The sequence below is a fragment of the Amblyomma maculatum genome, chromosome 5, assembly GCF_055883805.1.
Source record: "Amblyomma maculatum isolate TAMU_Amacu chromosome 5, ASM5588380v1, whole genome shotgun sequence".
Taxonomy (NCBI): domain Eukaryota; kingdom Metazoa; phylum Arthropoda; class Arachnida; order Ixodida; family Ixodidae; genus Amblyomma; species Amblyomma maculatum.
Window position 1 is genome coordinate 135,577,632 of NC_139348.1, and position 26,191 is coordinate 135,603,822.

At 43.6% G+C, this 26,191-nt stretch overlaps 1 protein-coding gene across 3 annotated transcripts in view; it reads left to right on the forward strand.

Annotated features, from left to right (window-relative positions):
- Positions 1 to 26,191, forward strand: part of LOC146189655 (ATP-binding cassette sub-family C member 10-like) — a 37,284-nt gene that overhangs the window by 7,051 nt on the left and 4,042 nt on the right. For 2 of the 3 annotated variants that reach the window (XM_084604416.1, XM_084604417.1), the window contains exons 5-18: positions 216 to 381; positions 2,068 to 2,204; positions 4,944 to 5,195; positions 6,266 to 6,364; positions 6,976 to 7,165; positions 9,886 to 10,161; positions 10,725 to 10,812; positions 12,022 to 12,181; positions 12,638 to 12,853; positions 13,827 to 13,954; positions 15,165 to 15,334; positions 16,049 to 16,209; positions 20,162 to 20,415; positions 23,605 to 23,869. In XM_084604416.1, coding sequence (XP_084460542.1) covers positions 216 to 381; positions 2,068 to 2,204; positions 4,944 to 5,195; positions 6,266 to 6,364; positions 6,976 to 7,165; positions 9,886 to 10,161; positions 10,725 to 10,812; positions 12,022 to 12,181; positions 12,638 to 12,853; positions 13,827 to 13,954; positions 15,165 to 15,334; positions 16,049 to 16,209; positions 20,162 to 20,415; positions 23,605 to 23,869 — 2,562 coding nt within the window. The remainder of the gene's footprint in view (positions 1 to 215; positions 382 to 2,067; positions 2,205 to 4,943; positions 5,196 to 6,265; positions 6,365 to 6,975; positions 7,166 to 9,885; positions 10,162 to 10,724; positions 10,813 to 12,021; positions 12,182 to 12,637; positions 12,854 to 13,826; positions 13,955 to 15,164; positions 15,335 to 16,048; positions 16,210 to 20,161; positions 20,416 to 23,604; positions 23,870 to 26,191) is intronic. The other variant, XM_084604418.1, reaches the window with a different exon arrangement.

Consider the following 26,191-nt stretch of genomic DNA (forward strand, 5'->3'; position numbering starts at 1 on the left):
AGGAGAAAAGATAAGATAAATAAAATGCATAGCAAGAATTTGCTTTGCTTCCCGTAGCCCTCCACTATGGCTCCTCTTTCTCTCTTTCCACTTTCACTCCCACCTTCCTCCCTTCCCTTAGGCGGGGTTCAGGTGTCAACGGAACAAGTGTGACAGATACTGCACCTTTCCTTTCCTGTGAACCAATGATTATTATTATTTGATTTCCCATGCAGGTCTTCACGTGCCTTGCTCTGTTCAACCTGCTCAAAGTGCCTCTCAATGCCTTTCCCTGGGTGATCAACGGTTGCATGGAGGCATGGGTGTCACTGAAACGCACCCAGCGCTTCCTCGACCTTCAGAACTTTGCCCCTGCCAGTTACTACACCACGTCGACTGAGGGTGAGGAGAGTTGCATTGGCTGTTTCAATTCAGTGTGTCGTGGTACCAGCATTAAATCACCAGTGGGACTCATATTAAGGGAAGGTTGGGGACAGAGGTAGCCCAGCCACATTGAAATTCATCACGGCAGTGGGCAGTTCACTATGCCAACTTAATCTCATGGTTGCATATGGTCTGCAGTGCTTGTATTACCATGCGGCAGTATTTCGTATATTTGGAGGTACAGGTGTTAAAACACCTATATTTCCAAATATAGAGTGCTGTCACGTGGTGAGCTATTTCAAAGAGGCTTAAGATGTTGACTTCTTGAAGAAACTCATGGTCAGCCCACCATTGGTGCCATCATGATCACATCTGAGAATGATTTGGGCAGTTCTGTAAAATCCATTAAAAAAAAAAAAAAAGCTAGGAAACACCAAAAGTGCTGGAAACTTATTTGGAGCCAGTTGTGAACTGGTTGAGACATTTTTGCTTCCAGGCACTTTCAGAATTCGTTTCATAAGTTTTGGGGGTTCTAATCCTTCATCTTGATTGGACGCTCTTAATCGACTTGTTAGGTGGCAGAGCAAAACAGAATAGTTGGCTTTCTAGCTTTACTAGAAGTTATGCTTTGATGTTAGTTGCAAAACAGTTTAGTTTTTTCTGTAGGTCAGGTTAACACCCAGCTGTTGACTGTAAAGGAGATCATTCTGTCAAAAAAAAATATATATTTTTTTAAATTTGCATCATCGTCGACTGCAACCTAGTTACATTGGCTATAAGACACAGGACATTTCTGTTACGTAATCTCCATTTAGTCTTATCCTGTGATAGTTGTGACCATGTAGTACTTGAAACTCTGCTTATCTTGCAACCTGATGGCATGTCTCCCATGTTACATTCACCTTCCCTCAGATTTCCTTTCTGTTTCCTTGCGGACCATTCTGCATTTGTCCTTCTCTAATAGTAGTAAATGTATGCATACTTAAATGCTGCTCTTTCATTTGTTTGCTCTTACGGGCTGAGCTGTGCAGGCAGTTATAAGCTCTCGACAGTTCTTCTCGGCATCTAATGGAGAGAAAGGGCTACTGAGTCAAACGACAGCCTTACTTTTCCTGTGCTGCAGAATGTAGTCCTCATTTGCTGTACATCGTAGTACACCGTAGCAATTTTCATTGTTGGATAGTAATGGCAAAAATAGTGTTTGTGAATGCAGAATTATTTTGGGGCACATCCATGTACTAGAAGCTTCTATAGATGGCGCCACTTGTACGGCAAATCGAAGCAACCACTCAGTAAAACCATGACCAGATGGCCGGCACAACCATTCTGTTGCCAAACTACTTGATAGAGTGGCACAATTATTATGAGTTCTCCTTACCTATTGCTTTCTTTTTATGGCCAAAAGTTGTTTCCAAGTGTAAAGTAGCTGCGAAGCCATGGATATTCTCCAAGGCCGCAGCACACTCCAAGGCTTTGTTGCCTTTTCTTTATTTATTGAAATGTGGGATGCTGTAAGCATATTCTGCTGGTATCTGCTATGAACACGCATCCTGTCATCTTCATCCACGCCAAAACTAGAAGAGTCGAAGGGCCTGACGAAACGATTTGTACACACAACTCAACCTCTTCTTTCCAGTCTAACAGATGGATTGTTTGGTCGATTTACTCAATTGTTCCTTAAGGTGGTTTTAATAATTTGTGCAGAAGATGAGCTGGTGCGGGTCAGCAATGGTGTTTTCCACTGGGGCACCATGATCGGTGACGTGACCCTCCCAGCAGCCATCACCGGACCGAGAGGACCCGGCTTTGTGTTGGGGCCCGTCAACTTATCCTTGTGCAAGGTTTGTATTCTTTGGCAAAGAGCAAAGGGGATTTGTTTGAATGAGTTTTGGACTGGGTTGTAGGAGTACAGCAGTCTTTTTGTTTGTTTGAAGCGCATTTGAAACAGAATGATTCTCTGCAGGTACTGTATTGAATAGAATATTTCAAACACTTTCGATGCTTAACAGAGTTTCAACGGCGCTGCAAAGGGTTTTCAAAACTGTATATTGAATTCTAACTCTCAAGGACATTACTTAAAAGAAGAAAAAAAGAAGGAAAGAATGCATTACAGCTTTGCTGTACTCCTTGAAGCTGTGTTGACAACGAAATAATAAATGGTGCCTGCCAAGAAAAAGCTTACCTGACATTGTGGTTCCTACACTGGAGTTCTTTGTTGGGAATGGATTTTTTTGAACAAGGCTGCCATGTAGGAGCCAAAACATCACCATCTTTATCTCAGTTGGCACAGTTTATTTTTTTTTCATCATGTGCCATCTCGACAAGTTAGGTTTCCATCAGACTCGTGACTTCAAGCTATGCGGACGTTTGGCAAAAATTGCCTGCTCAATTTGGAGTCATCAATCCGCGCACAACGCCAACTTATATGTGAGGTCTGGGATTGTTCGGTGGGTTGAGAGCATGAGGTGCGTCATGCCTTTTCTTACCACGATTCAGAGAGCTCCACAGGTCAGAAAGAGGAATCGCTAACTCTTGTATGAATCGGTCGTGCTAACGAAAGTCTGAGCTGAATGCTGTATAACGCTTCCTCAGGCTGGCAGATGCTTTCCCAGACAAGTGGTAAGTAGGGAAAAAGCAAACTTTGATTAACATTCAAAGGGTGCTTCGCATCAAGAACTGAAAATGCATGACCGTTCGCAGCTCAGTTTGCTACTTTGTGATCCCATCATCATCATCACCATCAGCCTGACTATACCCACTGCAGGGCGAAGGCCTCTCCCATATTTCTCCAATTAACCCGGTTCTGTGCTAGCTGCATCCACTTGATCCCTGCAAACTTCTTAACCTCATCCGCCCACCTAACTTTCTGCCGCCCCCTGCTACGCTTTCCTTCCCTTGGAATCCAGTTTGTTACCCTAAGCGACCATCGGTTATCCTCTCTTCGCACTACATGTCTTGCCCATGCCCATTTCTTCTTCTTGATTTCCACTAGAATGTCAGTAACTTGAGTTATTTCTCTCACCCAATCTGCACGCTTCCTATCTCTTAATGTTACCCCTACCATTTTCCATCCCAACCATATATGGAAGTGAGAAGCACGGAATTTGCCCCCAGCCCGCAGTTGTATTGTCTCCGAAAATTCAGATCTAAGTGAATATTCAATGCTTTAGCATTTGACCAAATATTTGTTTGTGCGAGTCTAGTTTTTGTGTTTTTAGAGTTGTCATACCTGTTGTTTATACAATCATGGTCAGGCTCACCCGAGAGATGTAGCAGTGACTAGAGACCTGCAGTAGTGCTTTGCAGGTACGAAACTGTGAACCGATAATAAAGCAAACGCTGGCATGGAAGTGTAGACCAGCGTTCTCAACTGTGTTAGCATCAGGAAACTCCTGCCCGATGGCTTTCGAATGGTGCCGACGAGCATCACACGTTTTGGCTTCTACTTCTTCTTGCCTTACATGCCTGAAAATAGCAGACCTGGAAAAACAGGCTCATATCTAAATTATGTCTGGCCACAAAGCGAAGCATTCTATTTACAGTGTGGCCACTCCCACAATGAAATAACTAAAATTAATAAAATGAAGGCAGGGACGGGGAGGGGCAGAAACGTGTGTCTAGGGGTTCGAGGCACACAAAAAGCACTCCAAGGAAGCCGAGGGTTACTGTGGAACCCACTTTGAGAACCAGTGAACTTGTCCGTACTCTGTTGATGTGTATGCTGTACGCAGCAGAAAGCGTTTTGGCTATGTACTGTCTTTGCCAAAAGTAATCAGACTGCATGTTTTGTTTCTCACTTGTATTATAAAGTCAATAAGGATTCCTACTTTATCACAACGAGTTAAGAAGTGAGAACTGGTGCTCACCTTTACATTGCAGAGATTTAGAGCTTCAGAAGTGGTATGAATCTGCTACCACATGGCTGAGAAGCAAATCCTGCAGCCTGGTTACTTTTGGCAAAGACGGTACCATCAGCTTAAAACGAGACTAAAACTCTCAAACTCCCCTTTGTGGCGGTGCAGTTGACTGCTGTGCCCAAGGATGCGGGATCGAATACCGACCATGGCAGCTGCTTTTCAATGGAGGCGAAAAGCAAAGTGCCCGTGTGTTTTTCGACTCTACGCGATCCCACTATTTCGACCCCATGCGGTCGAAATTTTCGAAGCCCTCCACTACGGAGTCTCTCATAGCCCGAGTCGCTTTTGGGACATTAAACCCCAGAAACTAAATCTAAACTAAGCTGAAACTCAAACTCAAACTCAAACTAGACAGCTAAAATGCTGATTCAGAGGCACTAAAATATTCGAGGAAACACAGTTGGGGTCCATCAGTGCTTCCTGAGAGCAGTCTTTATGCCTTTAAAGTGAAAGTTAAGCTTGCTGACATTCAGTATCACTCCAAGGAAAGACCCCGTTAATTGCTGTTAGTATTTTGATTATCTTGCTTGCGTTTCACTCAATGTCGATTAGTACTTCCTTTATATGCATATTCAAAGAGTGTATTGAATGCAAGTACAAGCAACTGATGTCTGTAGCCATTTAGAGAGTTTCTCCCCTTTCATCTCTCCCTTCCCCATGTAGGGCCAGCTGGTTGGTGTGGTGGGCCGGGTGGGGAGCGGCAAGAGCACGCTGCTGGCGGCCATCTTGGGCGAGACTCGCCGTGCTCAGGGGTCGGTGGTGCTCCAGCGGCTGGACTTGGCCCTGGGCCTGGTTCCCCAGCAGCCCTGGTTGCAGCGGGGCACACTGCGGACCAACGTCCTCTTCGGGCGGCCCTTCGACGCGGGACGCTACCAGGCCGTGCTCGAGTGCTGTGCTCTGCTGGATGACCTCAAGGTGCACACCATTTGTGCCCACAGTTTGTTGTAATCACGCAGGCTGGGACAAGGAAGTGGCATAGTACAATACATTTCTAATGCCTCTTGAGGTACATACACTGTATAGAAGCAATTTGATTGAAAATCAGGCATTAGCTCTCGTCTTGAGCAACACAAAACCAGCACTATACTTGGGTTGAAAAGGAACTGACTTGGCTAGCTTTGATTGCTTGGGCTCAGCTGCTGGCAAGGTTGGCCATTTTACTGGTTAGTGCATCTCTGTGGTCTTTAACCAACAGCACTGGAAGCTTTGTACGCGATTTGTACATGATCGTGGGATCATAAATTGGGCACCACAAATCTATTCTTCAATCATGGGTGCATGTCAGTCTGGTTGCATGCACTGTTCAAAGTGTCGAGCTTTAATTAAGAACATCTAGGAGCTAGTGTTGCTGGAAATGGAGTTAACCACCATTTCTAAACTGCACCAAATTTTTTTCAAATGCTGAATTTTGCACTAGGTTGCGTGCACAAGTATAGTACACGGGGACTAAGCGAAAAGTTAAATTCTCAAGGCCGCTGATATAGCAGTGCTTTTTCTTTTTGCTCTCCTTTTTTGTTTTTGTTTTCTAACCACTGTAAAAAAAAAAAAAAAAAAGGTTTACAACCTGTCATGGTCATCATTATTCAAGCTGAGAAAACAAGCTCTAATTTCTGTATCGAAGAAAGGCTCGTCTTCACTGCCTTTTTTACCTCACTTCAAGAGCAGCTGTCTACAGTGCTGTCTTCCAAAGCTTTTTTCATGCGAGGCAAAACAACGCAGAAGTGCATTGCATTTGTCACCAGTGGTACTAGCCGATCTAGGTATCTGTGAAGTCAGGCCTTGTGTTTGAATTTCAGATTTCGTAATCTTAGCATTTCCTCCTTTTTGGATAATAATCTGCACGTGAGGCGTGCATGTGAGGAAACTGTATGTGTCCATTTGGAATGTAATCTTTTGATTCCTTATGTCATGTTGCAAAGAAAGCATAGCTGTTCACATCTGTTGTATATATTCACAACTGGCGTATATATTTTTTATTTTTGCAGTCATTGCCTGCTGGTGACTTGACGGAAGTTGGCGAGGAAGGGCAGACGCTCAGCGGAGGCCAGAAGCGGCGTGTGGCTCTGGCTCGTGCTTTGTACCAGGTGCAGTTTTTGCTTTTGGTTGATTGTCGGTGATTATGAACACTCGTTTACTCGCCAACCATAGTGATGACTCTAACTGAAAAAAAGCCTTGGCAACCATAGTGACAGTAGAGAGATATCACAAAGCGCACTGCACATGCCCGTGTTTATTGGAGGCAGGCAAGCGTCATCTTGGTTGAAGCCTTTTGTGGTGCCATCTGCATGATTTTACTGTGCTCCTAGCAAATTGTCCTGCTGTGCTCCTTTATTGGCACCAGACCCACTCGCAGTAGCTTTGACCCGCTGTAATGATGCAGTGGTTAGGGCGCGTGAATGCTATGCCCAAGGATGCGGGACCGAATCCCGGCCGTGGCGGCTGCTTTCCAATAGAGGCGAAAAGCAAGGTGCCTGTGTAATGTGCGATGTCAGTGCACGTTAAAAAATTCCAAGTGGTGAAATTATTCTGTAGCCCTCCACTACGGCACCTCTCAGCATGAATCACTTTGAGATGTTAAACCCCATAATCCGACTAATCAACTTTTAAGTGGTGCTTTTAATCTAAGTAAAAACTTTTCTTTCTTTTTTCTTTTTTTTCCCTTTTTTTTTCTGCTGCCCTGATGCATCCATGCCAGGACAGTGATGTGTACCTGCTGGATGACCCACTCTCTGCACTGGATGCCCACGTGGCTCAGCATGTCTTTGAGCGGTGCATCATGGGGGCCATGAAGGGCAAGGCACGCCTGCTCTGCACGCACCAAGTGGGCTTCCTGGCACAGGCGGACCACGTGATTGTGTTGCGTGACGGCAAGGTTGTCGCTGCAGGTGAGCAACTCTGTGCCTGTCACTCCTACTCGGTGATTCTCGGCCATCAGTGTGCTCGGCCACACTTTTGGCGATGATGAGGCTCATGGGGGCTGGGGAATAGTGATTTTTGTGGGGACAGAGGATAGGTGATTAAGTGTCTGCTGTTAATTTAGGTTGTTTTTTTATGCTTGTATGTACATAGGGAAATTTGCAGTACTTTGCTCTGCCCAGAGACATTCCGAAATCCTGTTGCTTATAGGGCCTATGAGCGCTGTACCTTGATAGGAAGCTATAGGAAGGATGTTACCATACAGAACGGTGACCTTAATATTGAAAATCTTAGCTGACACTTAATTAAACATAAACACACGATGAGCAGCACTAGAGCTCAGTTTCCAATTTTATAGACTGGAAAGCAATCCAAGCAGTTGCTATAGGGGCCGCCATTCACACAATTAAGGACTCCGACATTTTTGTGACCTGAGATGCATGTAACACCAGTTGCCTCTTGCGCTGACTGAAGAGAAGCTTCATTTTTTAAAGCTGCACTTGTAAGCTTGGCGCCGAAAACATTTTATTATTTTTTTTTAAATGTGAAAGCGTTACTAGGGTATGCCAGCAAGGTCACGTGTACAGAATGTGTGCACAGAACGTATCCGCAGCCGTTGTGTCGTTCTTAGAAACGTTTGGATCAAAGGAACGGTTGTTATTGATAGAGAATGATGTGAAGATGCTGCAGAAAAAATAAAAAATATGCCAGTAGACTGATTAATTAGTTAATTAGAGCCATAATTGTAAAAGTAAAATCTGTCAGACGTTGAAGTAGCTATACGATAATGTTGACGTTCAAGGGGTGTGACAGCATACCTTGGATGTGGATGTGTTTCTCACTTAATGAGTGCCTTATAGTGATCTGAAGTGTGTTACGGTGTAGTAGTATGTATAACTAGAAATGAGTAGTGTGGTATAGTTGTATGTCTTAACGAGAAATGGTGTCAAGCTTTCGATTTCTTTGACTGCAGATTCTGCAGTGATCTCTAATTTTCTTTTTTTAGCAGCTGGTGAACTGGCCATGTGTTTGGAGGGAAGGAAGTTTCTGACGCGAATGATTGAAAAAAAAAAAACAAAACTGGATTTTCGTTCAAACCCGCAGTTCTTTATTATAATGGCAAAAGTATCATAGAACTAGAAAACTCATCACAATATTCTTTTTTATAAGTCTGCAGCTTCAATTCTAAAGTGCATATAAAAATTTTATAGACTAAACGTCCTTGACTTAGAATTCTGAGCAAGCATAAGTGGTATCTGAAATTCAACTCTTGAGCACAGCATTTCCCTTTGAGTTAAGCATTAGCAAAACTTTTGTGACTCGTACCAGTATCATGTCTGCATGCAGGGCATAACATTTATAGGCCATTGATAAAAATGGTGTGATTGATGCTAGTTATGGGTTGTTAGTGAGAGTCTGACTTCTGCCTGGCGCAAATGTGCGTACAAGTGATGGTGCTTGCATTTGGTATTATGTCGACCTGAGTCAATGTAACTACTAGTTGCGCAAGACTGATGGATTGCAGTTAAATATTTTTGAGGTACTCACACGCAATCTACAGTGCTGTGTAACTACAATCCTCTTTACAGCCTGGAGTTACCTACATTATCATTGTCACATTTAGCACCATTCTCATCTTGCCTTACCTTTTAATGGCTCTCTTTTAATTTTTCAACATATCTTGTTGAAATCTAGCATGCAAGTGTAGCACTGAATGCTGATTTCAAATGTGCATTTAGATCTCTAATGCCTCAAGTCTGGGAGAAGATATGGCAAAAAATAACTATCCTAATCAGGTTGTTCCTTATGAGCCATTATGATAATTCCTTGTTAAAAATACCGCTTTTAGGAGCATGCACATGTTTCAAAAGGCTCGCTGCAAATCCTAAAGCTTTTCTTTTTTCCTTAATTGTGGTATATTTGCAATTAAACTAAATTTTGGCCAGTTACTGTCACATACTTTTTTCTTTCCGACTTTGCTATTTATTTATGGTCAAGAAAATGACATTATATGAATTTCTGTAACTTCAGCATGTGCAGTGGACATTTTGAAATGTGTGCATGTTCCTAAATGAGATAGTTTGTGACGAGAAATTACCATAATGGCCTATAAATAATGGATAAGTTATTTTGTCATATCTCCCGGCCTCGTCGGCAGCTTTTCGATGGAGGTGAAAAGCAAGGCGCCTGTGTGCTGTGCGATGTCAGTGCACGTTAAAGAAATCCCAGGTGGTCGAAATTTCCGGAGTCCTCCACTATGGCGTCTCTCATAGCCAGAGTTGCTTTGGGACGTTAAACCCCACAAACCGCAAACCATTTTGTCATATCTGCTCTTCTTGATGAAATATTTTAAATCTAAATATATATATATATATATATATATATGTATTTTAAATCAGCATTTTATTCTGCACTTGCCTGCTAAGCTTTAACAAGATACCTTGAAAAAAAAAAAAAAACGTTTTCAAGGCGCTCAGCCCCTCAAAGCCCCCCCCCATTGTGGTATGTATTACTCGAGGGTGAGTGGGGAAGCGAGAGGAAACTAAATAAGTTGTCCGAATAAAAATCAAATCAAATAAAGAAGAATCAAATAAAAAATTGAGGGAGCAAATTGTAGTGTGGTCAGCGCAATGCAAAGAAACTATACCTAATGCGATGCTGATCAGTATAAGTTGATCTCATTGCCCAGGACCTCCATCAACAGTGTTGAAATCATCGGTCATCGAGGCACTGCCACAGATGGGAGCGGAAGAGCAGCAGCCCTCGACACAAAGTGCATCGTCATCAATGTCGAAGACCAGCCACGATGCAGCATCATCTGCGCTTGAAGCACCGAGTAGGATGCTCGTAGAAGATGAGGAACGCGAGTATGGCGCCGTTCGCTTTAGCACAGTGCGCTCGTATTGGGACGCAGTTGGGACTTGGCTTGCCACTGCCGTTCTCCTGTCTGTGGTCCTCATGCAAGGTGGGTGCTGTGTCTTCGTCTCGTGAACTTTTTAAATGTTGGCAGCTATAGCATCATGAGCATGTAGCCTCTTGTATGATCTCGTTGTGAATGGGGGCGTCACATACCTGCTGCCATCATCAATTCTGGTGATTGCAGTGGCCACCATTTACGTCTACTCGGGACAAGGATCTCTCTCAGTGTTTTGCGTCAAACGTAACCACCCCCTCCTATGCAAATTCCCTAATTTTATTGGCCCATCTTTCTCTCTGCCGTTGTCAGCTGCGTGTTTCCTTTGCATCCATTTTGTTACTCTGGTAACCTTAACATCACAAGTGTTTCCGACGTCCATTTTCTCCTCTTTTTATTTTGCCATTCTGCCAATAATTAGTTCTGTTATTAATACTGTGAAGAATTCACTGAAAATATTTAAGCGGCTGACCTTTACAGGTAATGAATGTGCTCCTTTGAATATATGTTTTTCATGCTTTTTTTTACTGTGAGCATGTTGTGCTTGTAACTTTTAACAAGTATGTATCAATTGGAATGTTTTTTGTTGTTTTGCCACTGATTCTATGCTGCAGTTTCTAGGACTTCCACTGACTGGTGGCTCGCTGTGTGGGTTTCGTGGGCGAACACTACAGACAACATGCTTCATCGTCGTCTCATCAGGTCAGTGAGGCCTCCTCAATGGGATTCTGGGAAAAGGAAGCGAGAAAATTATATCGCACTGGGAGTCTAACATTTGAATTGTGAGAGTATGTGCATGCTTTGATGGTAAAATTTAAATAGCTGTTGCTGCTGCTGCACAAAACAAAAAACTTGCTCTAAGAATTTGAACAGCAGTGACCATTTACATGTTCATGTGCCCAGTTAAGCTTTTACTGGATGCTTTTGGTGTTCATTAAGGTGAACTCATGGCACAGTTGAATCTATGAGGTCACTCTGCACATAGCCAGCTGGGAAGTCGAGCTTCCGTGCCAGTTACACACCAGTTATGCGCAGGTATTTCTCTTACTTGACGCTTTTTCCCAATCTGTAGTGCAGAGTTGCAGCCATGGCAAGTTCGGACAAAATAGGCAGCGGCAGAGCACGCTAGGCAACAGTTTATTAACCTAACACAAGGTAAAGCGCAGTGTAGAAGAATGTTCCATCTGATAAAACCAAGTCGTCGCGGTCATGTTGCCAGAGAACAAGAGCCAATCTTTTGCTGCGAGCATCTGTATTTTATCCCTTTCAGTATTGCACAACGAGAAGAAATCAGTTGCTCCTCAGGTTTGGAATGCATCCTTTCTTAAGTGGCCAACATGGTGCCATGATGCAAATCAGACATGGTCTAACAGCGCGAAAGAACACGGACAGGCAGCGTAAAAGTGCGACAACACAGTGCCATGATGTCACAGCATTGTATGAGGAGCGCGAGGGAAATGCCGAAGTGCCTTCTCCCCTTCACTTCCGCATGGCGGGCATGCGTCTTCTCATGACTTCACCGCGCTCGCCGCTGGCTAGGAAGGAGAGTAGGATACACGTGTATCCACGCAAACCTTGGTCTATGTTATGTTTTATTCCTGCATTGCACTTTTACATTGTTTTATTCTATTGATATTGGGCTGTTGGGCAGTAAAGTCACGAAGAATGGGCCTACTCCGAGTACAAAACCTGATGAGCAAACGAAAAACAATTGTTACCGTTTTCAATGGCACGTCGTAACTGTGGGTACGATTTGTGACAAATATATTTTGACGTGCACCATCGCAGTATATAACAGTGATGGAAAAATATGACACACGTAAATCACTGTATTGTCTCTACTGCTGTATTGTATGCTTTTTTGTGTAAGTAAAAGAGACTGTGGAAGTAAGGGCAAAACATCATTTTCAGGGACTCGAGCAGCGACGTTGTGAACGTGTTCCTGCCCATCTATGGCGGCTTGGCAGTGGCCAATGGTGTTTTTACCTTGGCCCGAGCATTTCTGTTTGCTTATGGCGGCATCGTAGCTGCAGTCAAGGTGCACGACTTGCTCCTTGACAAGGTGCTCAAGGTGGGTGCATATGCAACTTGATGTTTTGTTTAAAACTACTCGTTAGCCTCATGTGCCTTGAAGAATAAAATATGCAGCAAGGTATCTATGAGACATTTTTCTCAGAGCGTGGACATTAAACACAAAACTGTCTTGTAGTATTGGGTCTCTGCAATGGGATCTGGGATGTTTGTTTTGTTTTCTGGTGAATGCTTGCGTGGATGTATTTTTCCCAACAAGTTTTCTCTGAGTGTTGACCTGAATCCATTCATTTGACTACAATTCCTATTTTCTTATCTTATAAAGCCTCAACATTGCACTTTTACTACTAAAGTAGCAGTATGGGCTCGAGGCATAATTTGTTGTTCTTTTAGCACGTTAGTGTTATGAGTCTTGCGAGTCTGGGAGAGTTTAAGTCCTTCTTTGGGTGTCCTACTGTAGTTTCTGTTCCATTGAAGTACTTTTTTTCACTTGCAGGCCCCGCTTTCCTTCCTCGAGGCTACTCCAGTCGGCCGGGTGCTAAATCGTTTCTCGACCGATGTCTGGTCGATTGATGACACACTGCCATTCATGCTCAACATAGTGCTGGCCCAAGGGGTAGCCCTGATGGGCACCCTGGTGGTCACCTCGTATGGTCTACCTTGGGTTCTTCTCTTGCTCATTCCTCTAGGATTCGCCTATAACTCGCTTCAGGTGAGATTCTGCGATAGGTTTTAGGGTAACTTCACTGCTTCCCAGCTTTCGTGATTAAAGGGAGAATGGGGACAAATTGAGATTGGCCTTAGTCAATTTATTTATTTATTTATTTGAAATACCTTACAGGCCTGTTGGGAATTGTGCAAGAAGGTGGATATTCTAGACAGCGTTATAATAAGCAAAAATGCATGAAAGCAAGCGGAAATACAATGCACGGATATATGTTCACAAAACCATACAGAAGAGCAGATGCAATGACACTGACTTATAACACTAATAACAAAAAGAAATAGGAAAAGGAACAGGGAAATAAGGAAATAGAGGAATAGGAAACTGATTACTGTGTTCAACTCAGTCTAATTCACATACCTGAAACAACAGGGGCTGTTATCACTGAAAACGGGCGTTTTATAAAGCTAGGAAGGACGAGGAAATGAAAGACAGATGTTGTTACAACTGGCCGTTTTACAAGCAAACTGTGATGACATTGAGAGTGTAGGTTGAATGGTGGAGAAAAAGAATGGTTTCATTTCTAGATTCGATTTTCCCAACAATAAATATATCTTTCGGTGCTGGACAAGCATTGGCACAGTCAAGAGTCATTGAAACTGACTTTTACATGTGAATGTAGTGCATTGCTTGGTCTAGAATTGGTTTATCATGGCTAGCTCTTTTGAGTGGGAAGTCATAGTATGTTCGTGTTAATGCAGATGCATTTCTCTGTTGTAGAATGTTTCACCTCTCTTCAATAAGGCCTGTGCTGTAAATACAATATGTACTCACCAGTACAACCTGTAACAAAATACTGGTAGATGCTCATTTGAGTTTTTGCTTGTTTGTGATTTTTTTTATCATCCTGATTTTAAGCTTAGCTGTACACACTGTCGCTAAAACTTACCATGTTGAGGATTTGTGATGGCTGTGCTTCCCTCTTTAGTTTAGAGACTTTTTTTTTTTTTACACCTTGCAGCAATACTACCGGTGGACATCGCGGGAACTCAGACGTCTGGGAAGCATCACGCTCTCACCGGTTTACTCCCACCTCACAGAGACCGTCTCTGGCCTCTCTGTCATACATAGCTTCAAGGCAGTTTCAAGGTAAGGTGATGTGCTGATACGTCGGCTGCGGACATGCAGGTTGGCTGGTTGCCTAACACAAAAACTGTGACCTAGCACAAAGCCAGTGCCAATGTGTTGTTTTTTGTTGGGTTTGTCTTGAGCTGTATTCTCAAATCAGAATTGTTCGTATTTATGGCGGCTAAGGCTGCAAGCTGCACTGTCACCAGCTGACACAAAGAACTTGGATTCAGATGCTACTCTGCCAGCACTAGTTAATTCAGTTCAATTTTTCTCCAAAAGCATTGTATACTCTCAAGAGCTACAAGTTGAAATTAGCTCTGACTCTTTCACCTCATGGAGAAAGATGGCACTGGAGGTTAATCCCCAGCGAGCACGTGCAAGAGCACACAAACAGGTATCACCCCATTGGAATAGCACAGTGGTTAGGGTGCTTGACTATTGTGCCCAAGGACGCGGGATCAAATCCCGGTCTCGGCGGCCGTCTTTCGTTGGAGGCGAAAAGCAAGGCACCCGTGTGCTGTGTGATGTCTGTGCACGTTAAAGAACCCCAGGTGGTCGAAATTTCGGGAGCCCTCCATTACGCCGTCTCTCATAGCCTGAGTCGCTGTGGGACTTTAAACTTCACAAAATAAACTAAACAGGTAGCATTGCATATAAGAAGGAATTGCAAGTACCGTCACAGGTAGGGTTAGCTTTTGGTTCCATGGAGTGTGTGACTGTGTGGGAGTGATGGCAGTGTGGGTACGGGGGAACTCTTTAATGTGTGTTGCCTAATTATGCCTATTTATGGTACCCCTGCCTAATTAATGTTAATTAAATTCCTCTCAGGGATGGTTCAGCCTTAAAAACAAATGCAAAGGGTGCATAAGGATGAACACGAAAAACAAACGCACATAAGACACACCATTGTATAGAACGCGGTATACAAAAATTGCATCTTGCACAGCGGAAAATATGGTATTCCTTTGTGTAGAAAGAGGGGATATGTGTTTCTGCTCCTTTGCTTCTGCTGCAGTGGCAGAAAGTTGTCACTGCGTATATAGCTCATTCACGACTCTAAAATAGGTTTGTTGTCCTATGACGACGATAGAGAAGAGGACACAAATTGACAGGACAGTGGTTCGGCTGCCCCTTAATTTGCATCCTGTTCTCCACTGGCGTCACATAAGCGCAAGCCTACCATATTCCAAAGAGCAGAGTTGGTGCTCCATACAGTTCATTGTCGCAGGTTTTGCCAGGAGAACCTGCACAAGCTGGCCGTCAACCAACAGGCGGTGTTTGCCTCACAGGCGGCCGCTCAGTGGCTGAACCTGCGGCTGCAGCTCATGGGAGTGCTGCTCACATCCGGCGTTGCCTTCCTGGCTGTCGTGCAGCACCAGGTTCGAGGGGTCAGCGCAGGTCAGTGGCGAGAACTTGGTCTAAATATAATTAACTAGGTGCAAACTGGAGGACGTTTCACTTGTTTCTAGGGTTAACTGTTATTCCCTATTCCACTGAGCTCCGCCCTGTTCGCTGCATCATTTGTGGCTGTTGGATCCCAGCAAAATTCCTGTGCCACTGCTTTCCATGTTCACCTTTGCTTAGAGATTGTGGATTCTATGTTCTTCATGTTGTGTTGTGTTCCCATTTTGATTTTGTTCTTCTGGACTCCAGCTAGAATATCATTAACTAATATTTATTCCCCGACCAATTGTGCTGTCTTTAATTTTCCCCCGATCATTTTCCTTTCCGTAGTTACTCCATCATCTCCAAAGACAATACCCTCAACAGTATACACAAGCTTCTACAGGAGTTCTAACTCATTGTTCTGTCATGTCCGTAGAAGCAGCGGCAAGGTGTGGTAGTCAATCTGCAAACATGAGCTAGCATTTGTGGGTTTTTCTCTCAGTACATTTGCCATGCCCGTGCAGTAATATTTGTTGAGCAAACCAGGAGAAGTTTGGCAGCCCGAGCACTTGAAACTCTAGTAAAAATTCATGTGCCTGTTTATGTAACCTGCTTGGTTTGCAGTTGGTTTGACAGGCTTTGATAGATGACTGCAACGTCCACGGTATTCTTGACAGGTGCAGGAAAGTTGTTGCAACTCTTTCCCTGATATCTGCTCGTCTGTAGGTTTTGTGGGCCTGGCACTGTCATATGCACTGTCGGTGACGTCGCTGCTCAGCAGCTTGGTGACATCATTCACGGACACGGAGAAAGAAATGGTCAGCGTGGAGCGAGCGGACCAGTACATCAAGGGACTCGAGGAGGAGCGTCTGGATGGTGGCATCTTGGTAAGTTGCCGTAGGCTTTGCCAGCTTATAAGGTTAGTCAAAGTACTCGTACCTACTCACATCCAACCCCCACCCTCTACGCGATAAATCTGGGCTTAACGACTGTTCTGCATGCACTCATTGAATGCATCCGCTGCAAGAAAGAACGAAGGGCTTGTTTCCCAAAAGCGTACAAGCAGTTCATTCCACTTCATACTTGAGTTCAATTCATTATTTTCTTTGACAAGAACACTTAACTTTTGAAAAAAATTAATTTTCTACAATCCATTTCTTTTAATTGAACTGACGGGAGCCCGTAATTTTATGCTACCTACACAATGTGGTTTTATGAATCTTTACATGTTGCAGGCACTTTACAGATGAGCCTATGTCATAGCCTGCTGGAATCCTTGTACATTAGGTTACATTAGGTTACATTGTATACATTAGGCTCCTTGGCATAGGCAAAAGGGCGGGCGCCAAAGCCATGCACAGCTAGAATTTTTCTGCCCTCTTGCTCATGGCAGACCATTGCAACTTCAATTTAAGCATGTTACCTCTTTCTTTACAGGGCAGTCACATCATTTTATGTCTATCACATTTAGATTTCCTATTATATTTCCAGTTTTTCACGCCTGACTTCCTTTTTTGACATTCATAGCATTTCATGACTTTTCACCATTTGACATAGTAACCATCCAACATACAGTATCAGTCTCTGGTGCTCTTTGACCTCAGATTTTCCTATGCCAATAAGCATTACTAATCATTATATAATATATATATAATACATAATGCCCGACTCAGTATGAGATTCAGAAGCGGTGCATCCCAGAGGGCAAGGGAGAAAAATCTTTCATCGAAGTGCTGTCTGAGAAGAAGAGAGAAGACCCACTGAGCATAAGAAAGCTGGTCAAGAAGAAGCATAAAGACTGGTTGCATCCAGATTATGCTCCTGGTGCATTTTCTTGAGATCTTTTTTTGTTTTGTTTTTTTCTCCTAGTAAAGATTTTGGACGCGCTTTTACTTGATTTCTCAAAACAACAGTTTTGGCACATTTGCAACTTTGGAGAGAAAATAGCGTCTGCTTTTTTCCAGCTATCAACATTTTCTTTTTTGGCCAGAAAGGAAAATGCATGCAGTGTGCAATATGCCCAGTTTTGATGCAGTATCTGTTTCAGAAATTTTTTAGATGGGTCATGTGTTTGACATGCAAAAGATGGCACTTTTCTCTAACTCTAGGTTAAATTGACTCAAAACATTACTTGATACCTTATTACACTCCTTAAACATTCTAGATTTGTTTCATATTCTAACCACTCTGCTGAGGTTTTCTGTTACGCTAATCTTTCTCCAAACAAGAACCCAAATTTCAGTTTTTATTTTTGTTTTTTGTAGTATTTCAGAAACTGCTTGCTCTGTGACAAAAATAATTCCACTTTTGGAGTCAGCATGTCAAGATACAGAACATGTGAAAATTTGGCTCAGATTTATTCCTAAAGTTTCCCACCAAGCATAGTATCCTCCTTTAATAGTTTCCTTGAATTTGTTTTTGCCATTACACTGTTGTAGAGGGGACTGGTAGTTCCATTCGCGAACACATTTTATTTCCGACTGGAAGCGTTTCGCAGTTTTGCTGACATTGTCTACATTGTCTTTATTCTGTTGATTCTTCTTGGCCCACTGAACCCCATCTTCTTCTAATTGTGTGGCTTTTTTTCTCATGGTCGATACCGGAAGTGAGCATGGGTCAAGCAGTTATGAGGCCGGCATAGGAATAGGAATAATTGTTAACTGCTTGTTTGTGAGCCATTTCCACCTCACCATATCCTGTTTTTCGGTGTCCGGACATCAATTTTGCCCTTATTTTCCTCTTATCTGTTGTTATCTTGCTGTTGTTTTCTTTCTTCCTATCTACTACCGCACCCACCATATTTGGGCTGTCACTGGTTATCATTTGCAGGGACACTTTATCGTCTTGGTAAACTTTTAACAGTAAACAGAAAAACCGATATCGTCCCCTATCTTACCACTGCAGTCAGACAAGTGGTAAGGTTGGGTCGTGACCATCTCTTCGGGTTGAAATTTGTCACTAACGATGTTCATGGACATGTTCTTTTGGGCCATCGAACATTTTGTAGAGGGAGCTTTTCATGCTTTCAAAGTGGTCAAAGCTATTGCAATTTTAATGAGGTAGGTGACGATTAGGGTCTTTAGTAAAATAGACATTTTGCCCTGAAAGATAAGTGGCTAATATTTAGGTGGGGCTATCCTCTCGGAACTTTACATTGTGCAAGTTTCATAAAGAGTGCTTTATGCATCACGGGAATGTCGGAAAGTAGACTTGGCTTGGCCATTTGTCGGTTGAAAAACATGGATTTGGCTTCTAAGATACAACTGTGCCACAGTGGTCCTGACTGTGCACGGAATAAGCACATTTCCTGTGCTCCCAGTAAATTTATTGCAAGTAAAGGAAGTTGCCAAAATCGTTTAGCATCCAGTGTCTTCGATACAGTGGCCATTGGCCCTTTAGAAAAGCTTTGATCTCTCGGTCAAGTTGCTACTTGAAATGTCTACATGTAGATTCCAGGACCAGTGCTTATCACACTTGCTTACCCTCATCCTTACTTCATTGACTTTCTCACTGTTCTAGTTTCATCACTCCGCAGTCCTTGTCTCATGTGCAAAATAACATATTGACGAGCTGGAGACTTGGCTCAGCACCTGGGGGTTTTTCATTAAACAGCTTTGACGCATTCTCTTTCTTGAGGAAAGCTGCGCTCTTATTAGTGTATCCATGTTTCCAGCCAATCAATAACCGAGGCAAGTAGAAATTTCTCACTTTTCAAAGCAATTCCTGCAGTGGATGAACCATTGCTCTGCCTTTTTGTCCCTTCGGTAGGTCTGAGATAGGGAATCATATTTAGCGGTACATGCAGAGCACATCTATGGTCTGCTGCTGCTGCACTAGGCCTAGTCAGTCAGTCAGCTGGACTAACCCCAATAAAGCACACCTTTTGGGGGACGAGGGCAGTAGTTATTGGAGAATGGTAGGGCATTGGATGGGGCAGTGTTTCAAGTTGGCGTGAGTTGTATCTTGCAGTTCGGTTTGAACTTGTAACTACTTTGAGGCACTGCAGTTTCGTTGTGTTTCGACTGATTTCACTTGGTTAGGCATATATCTTTGGTTTGATGGTTTTTGCACTAAACAAGGCAAGAACAGCTAATCTTCCATGGTCTCTTATGAGTAGCTGTACAGCCTTTGTCAAAAATATACGGCCCAAGGGGTTCGCTTCTAAGCACTCTAACTAAGCCCTTGGAAGCAATACTGGAATATATAGGTAAGCATAGACAAGAATGGGGACTAGATTTGTCGTCTACTAGATTTCAAACGGTGCAGATGCGTACTGAGCCCCGTTACGGGGCTAAAAAAACAACCCTTGGGCTGTATATATTTTTGACAAAGACTGTACATATGTAGTCTCTAAGCTCTGGCTGATGTATTAATGACAAATGCAGACTCTTGTTCAGGGTACAATGTTGCCTTTAACATACCCTAGTGAAAAAAAAGCAGCTTCTTATCATAAAAAAAAAGCTAATATCGCACCTTCTTTTGTGATGCTTGAGTCATGGTGTCTCAGTGGTTAGGGTACTCGACTGCTGAGTGAGAGGACGTGGGTGAATTCCCTGTAATGGCAACTGTTTTCCGATTGAGCATAAAACCAAACCAAACCAAGCTGCAGCACACTCTTGTAACACAAGCAAGCGGTGAAAAGTGGTGAAACGAATGATTCAAATAAACAGTGCAGGAAATAGCACAGGTATTGGTATGGCGCACATTCTTTAATAATACTAACACAAACATAAGTGCTGGTTAAGAAGAAACGGACATTGGTGCCGACCACACGAATGGCGTGAGCCTGTGCATTGGTTCCTGACAGTTTCTGTTTTCATTTCCCTGCCAATCATGCAGCCTCCATTTGGCTGGCCATTTTGCGGCGCCATCAAGTTCAGCGGAGTAACGCTTCGCTACCGCCCTGGGCTGCCAGCTGCATTGAAGGATATCAGCTTCGAAGCGGCCAAGGGTACCAAGGTGGGTATTGTTGGCCGCACGGGTGCCGGCAAGTCGACCCTCCTCCAAGCTCTATTCCGCCTGACCCCCGTTGAGAGCGGGCAGATCTTCATCGACGGCATTGACGTGCTTCGCATGCATCCCAAGGAAGTGAGGTGCGTACTGCTCAATTGAAGTGAAACTTGACAGGCCACGGTGTCTAGGAAACCGGCTTTAGGGAATAGTTAAGTAATAATATTATATGCTTTTAGGGCACTGCCACTAAGAGTTTGGTGCAGAAGTGCCTTTGCTTTTACCAGAATAGCTTAAAGAAGTTTGTAAGTGTCAGTCCATGTGCCTTCTATGGTCATTGAAGCAGCACATCGTTCTTATTGGAGGCCTCTAACTTTTCTGGAAAAGAACCGTGGGGATGAGACGCATGTCGTTCATACTAGCAAGTCAGGTACGTGATATGGATCCACTTCAAAGTGTCAGTGCACGTTAAAGAACCTCAGCTGGTCGAAATTTTTGGAGCCCTCCACTGCGGCGTTTTTCATAGCCCGAGTCGCTTTGGGGCGTTCTACAAACCGAACCAAACCAAGCTAATAAGAACTCCTGTTCTTAGACTGGCATTGTGTATTTGCCCTGTGCTGCAAGAAGTGTGGAACTGCTATGTTGCTTATGCCAATCTGTGACAAAGGGCAAAACATGCTACATGTCGGTACAAAATGATTTTTGCTCATTTTGCCGCCACTCCAGTGTTTTTTTATTTTATTTAGTAATACTGCAGGCCAATATTTTGGCTCAAGCAGGCGGGGCTATTCACAAACGCAAAGAAGGCACAGAAAAGCGTATAAAATGTAACATGAAATGAACATAATGCACATAAAGAACCACAAATGAAACGTCAACATCGCTAACTTGCACAAAAATGATTTTGCAATGCAATGATTTTGAAAGATTGTCAAAAACGTTCGGTAAGAATGAAACCAGAAGTTAGGCCGGTATTTTAAATTTTGATGGCATGCTCCTTCCACAGCTGTGTACAGGTAGTCTGGCCGTGGAAAGGTCTGAAATTTTGAATATTTTGAATAGAGCCTGCTCTTCATTTTGAGTTGCATTGTGCGTTTTTATTCCACACACTGAGAATCACGGATGTTCCCGCCGCTCCTATGTTGAAAGATTGTCAAAAAAGTTTGATGTGAATGAAACCAGAAGTTAGGTCGGCATTTTAAATTTTGATGGCATGCTCCTTGCACAGCTGTGTATGGCCGTGGAAAGGTCTGAAATTTTGAATATTTTGAATAGAGCCTGCTGCTCATTTTGAGTTCCACTGCGCGTTTTCATTCCACGCACTGAGAATTACAGATGTTCCCACTCCGTAGAATCTGCTGCGGAAAATGGCAGCATTTCTAAATGGAGCTGCTCACTAGATGGCACGCTTGTTGCATAAAATGAATCTGCACTTTCTTTGTGCAGCTGATCGCCAGCAGGAGTGCTCATCATAAGTCAGGGTGTCTAGCAACCGGGAAAACTGGGAATTGTCAGGGAAATTTTACAGACCGGGCAAAATCAGTGAAATGTCAGAGAAAACATCAAAACTTTTGCCAAGTTAGGGAAAATCGCACAATATATTCTGCGGTGCATTTTCATTTTAAGCTGGCGCAGAGCCAAGTATATTACATAGATTTTTTTCTTTTTGTGCCGTCTCGCCAGCGCGCGGCCGCACCGCAAGGCGAGGCGCGATATATTACTTTGACACCAGCGCATGGCTGAGCTGCCACAATAGAAGAACCAATACGCCCGTGAAGTGGGTACTCAATAAAATATGCGGAAGCGCTGCATAGAGTAGTACGTGACAAAAAGCAGGAATAACCGCTCCGGCAGCAGCCAGCATGAAAGCGATTGGCAAGCTGTGCTGCTATGGTCCCTGAAAAATGCCAAGCGCGTGCACGCAACCTTATTGGATTGGATTGGCTTGGCTGTTTGCGGGGTGGGTGGCTCGCATGCCCTTGCACGTGCTTCGAGGCTGGCATCGGTGCACTTTTAATTTTCGGTAAACTTTTGACATTTTTAACGGCCATTAACACTAACGAGTCTTTTCACTATTGAAAATTACTGAATATGATTATCATCAGCAGCTACATTTTTGAGCCTCTTCACTCTTCAGGTAATTTGAACAGAATTAATCAGGGGAAAACCTGGAAAAGTCAGGGACTTTGAAAATAGTGGTTTGCTAGACACCCTGTTAGTGGTAGGCCTTGCCTGAAAAAGATTTATTTCCAGTCATTGCGAGAGCCGCACTTGTGGTCTGGGAAACGGAAGTGCCGCACCACATAGCACATCATTGCATCCTACCTAGACACTGCCGGCCATTGGCTGTGGGTGCAATGAAAATGCTAACAAAGAACATGGACAGGCATCTGTGCTTTTGCCCTTTTTCAGTCCTCAAAGACCCGTGTGGCATGCACAGAAACAGCTTCTAGCTGAGCGAGCGTAGCTACGACACGCAAGGGCTCCAGTAATGTATTTGGAGCATCCGCTTTCAGCTTGCACAATTTCCATCTATTAGAATGTTCCTTGTAGAATGTAGAAAAAGTGGAAATATGAAACAAAGACTCCTTGAATTGGAAACAAAGCGAAATGTCTTGAGAAATGCCTTGGAGACTTCTGAAACAATTTGTCTGATGGCCTTTTGAAACCACACTTCAAACGCCTTGTAACTGCCACTCTTGTGAGCAAATTAAAGCATCACAAACATTTTCATGCAATACTTTAACAAGCTGCCAAAACTAAAGGCTCAGATCAGTTTAGACGTTGTCAATATGCTGGTAATAAAGTATATTTCTGCTGATGCCACTCCTATGCACAACTCTTTAGTGCTGCTGCAAGAGGCAAAATCTTTTTCTTTTTTTTTTCTGCTACAAAAGTAAGGAAAATCTGCTACAAATCCCCAAATCACCGCTACAGAGGCTGCTACAAGGAGTCAGATCTACCACTGTGCTATCGAAGAATGTCATGCACGGATATACTAGAGGAAATAATTGGCCAAATTGCTGCTTTGTATTTGCAAAACAACTTTGTGCAGTTGAGCAAGTCGGTGGTCGTAGGATGTGATTAAAATCGGTGCATTACCCTTTCTTGTATCCCGTCCTTGCGTAATTTTGTTTTTTCGTGTTTTGCAAAACCAAGTTTGCTTCATGGTTGCAACCAGTTGCACGACCTAACCTGTGTCGTCAAGATAGTACCTCCGCTCATTTTCTCCCGGCTCCCAAGTCACAACCGCTAGCGCGGGACCGACCTCTAGCACATTCCTTTGTGCTTACTGCTTCAGTTAGTGCAGCTTCCTTCTGCGATCGCTACAGGTCTCGGCTGGCGGCCATCCCGCAGGACCCGTTTGTGTTCTCCGGCTCAGTCCGTGACAATGTCGACCCACGGGGATTGCACTCAGACGCCCAGATCTGGCAGGCGTTGGACCGGTGCCAGCTGGGGCGCACCGTCCGGTCCCTGGGTAGTGGGAGCAGTGCGGGCTCGGGCCTCGAGGCGAGCCTGGGGGTGCGTGGTTCCCTGCTAAGTGCTGGGCAGCGTCAGCTGCTTGCCCTGGCCAGGGCCCTCCTCTACAAGGCACGGGTGAGTGGCACTCTTCCACTGTGCCTGGTGCTTGTCTGTTGCGCCATGACTTGACTTGCACGACTAGCTTTCAAGACTGATACAACCTTATGATAAGCTTCCTTTCTTGCTTGTCAAATCGTAAGGCATTCCAGGGTTTGCACAGCAGATTTTTGCTACAATTCTTTAGTATACAGAATGCTAAGAGAGGTTGAGTGTTGATGAAGCTACAGGTGGGTTTTGCGGCTTCCGCCGGCGATGGTTCCACCGTGCTTAGATATTAAAATATTGGTGTTCACAAGCCAGGCACATACACACAATCATACATATTAGTTAATAATCATGACTGCTGTCACCGTCTGGAGCCCAGATCAGAGTCCTGTAGAGGAACTTTAGGCGTGCAACTTCCTTTCTGTGACACCGGTTTCCACACAGGTAGACAGTATCCTGAAGTGAACAATGGGGGACTCCTGTTTTCTTGATGGAAGCAAACAACACACTCCTTTCCGCAATGTGCCCTGGACAGCTTATAACGCAATGTTCTACATCCCTGCATACAGCACACGTGAAACACAGCGGAGATGTTGCGAGGCCAATCTTGTACATCAACGCATGGGCACGAGCAGAGCCCGTACGAATGCAATATAATAAAGTGGTTAGGGACCTTTTTAGTCCTTTGGTCACGCATGATTTGTGGGTGAAGTCCATAAGGAACTGATATGTGCCTGAAGACTGCTTCTCTGAAGGGTGTAGTATTGGCGACCTGAGGAGTTCTTCTTGTTGGATGTTCTGTGAGCGCTCTAATGGGCTAGGCCGTCTGCTACATCATTGCTTGTGACACCTATATGCGAGGGCACTCGTTGGAAACGTATTGAAAAGCCTCTGCTCGGCAGAGTATGCACCAGGCACAGACAGCTAAGGGACAAGTCGTCAATTGGGAACCCTTACTCAAACCTTTGAAGGCGGATTCCGTCAGGATCGGAACAGGTAGAGCCGGACATGACCGTAGCTTCTTAAAGCCACTTCGATGCAGAAGTCATCTGGGCACTAATCTTAAGTTCAGGTTTACCATGGTAACAGTGGTGAGCAACCATGCATTTGTAAGCAATTTGTGTATGTGTGGCAGTGTTTAGCATCTACTGCATGCATTTTTTTGCAGGCGGGAGGGCATGTTGGTATCATTTGTGTGAGCTTGGTACGTTTGAAGCTTGGTGTTATATTGAAGATATACGTGCAGACAGAAAAGGACACCATTGAGTGTCTCGAGCCCAGGATACCAAATAGGTTGAACTGATATTAAAAAAAGAAAAGAAAAAAAGATCTTAAATAATCAATCACCAGGTAGTGCAAATGAGGCACCGTAAAAATTACCCCAAAATGACACTAATTTGCGCACTTGTGCAAAGGGGAGTGTTCGATACAAGAGAAATAATTTTGCATTGCTTTTTCAAACTTACGGAAATGATTAACAGCTCCATGCACTTGCACCATTTTTCAGTAACGTATGGCATTGGCAACATGAAAGCATTGAGCTAAAAACAGATTCGGAAGGATGTACAATATGAATTCATCTAGCATTATCTATAAGAAAACAAAGTTTCTTATACATAATGTCGAGACCATTCTGTGAAACCAAAGTGATTCTATAACCAGATTAAGTTAATATCAGTGTAGCCTAGGCTCTGAAATCTGCGTGAGACTCCTGAATCCAGTCTTTTTACTTTCTATAGTGCACAGAAGCTTTGTTAAAGTAGTAATAACGTTGATACAGGTAAACTTCAATTTGTCCTCACTTTAACTTGCTCGCATCACTCCAGGGAAAGAATATCAACCAAGAATATCACCACAGTGAAATAACTCATTAAAATTTTCTTCTGTTCGCATCGAGGGCAGGGTCAACCTATGTTTGAAGGTAACTTCCGACTCTTCACGTGACTCTATTCAAGGGGCTGACCTGAATTTCTGGCAGACTTTTACGGGGGGCACAAGGGTCTTGAAAACTCGTTTTTTATTTTCAACGCATCTTGTTGAAACTTGGCATGCAAGTGCGGAAACGAATGCCGATTTCAAATAATGCGTCTCAAGGCGGTAATTTCTTATAGGAACATACAGGCATTTAAAAGGGTCCAGCGTGCATAATGAAGCTTTCGTTTTTTTTCCTTAATTGTGTATAATAGCAGTTGGACTAAATTTCAGCTAACTATTGTCATATACATTTTTATTTACAATTTCTGGTATTTATTTATGATCAATAAAGCAATATAGAAATTTCCTTACCTTTAGCATGTGCAGTGGACTCTTTGAAATGTGTGCATGTTTCCAAAAAAACTCTTTTTTTTTAAC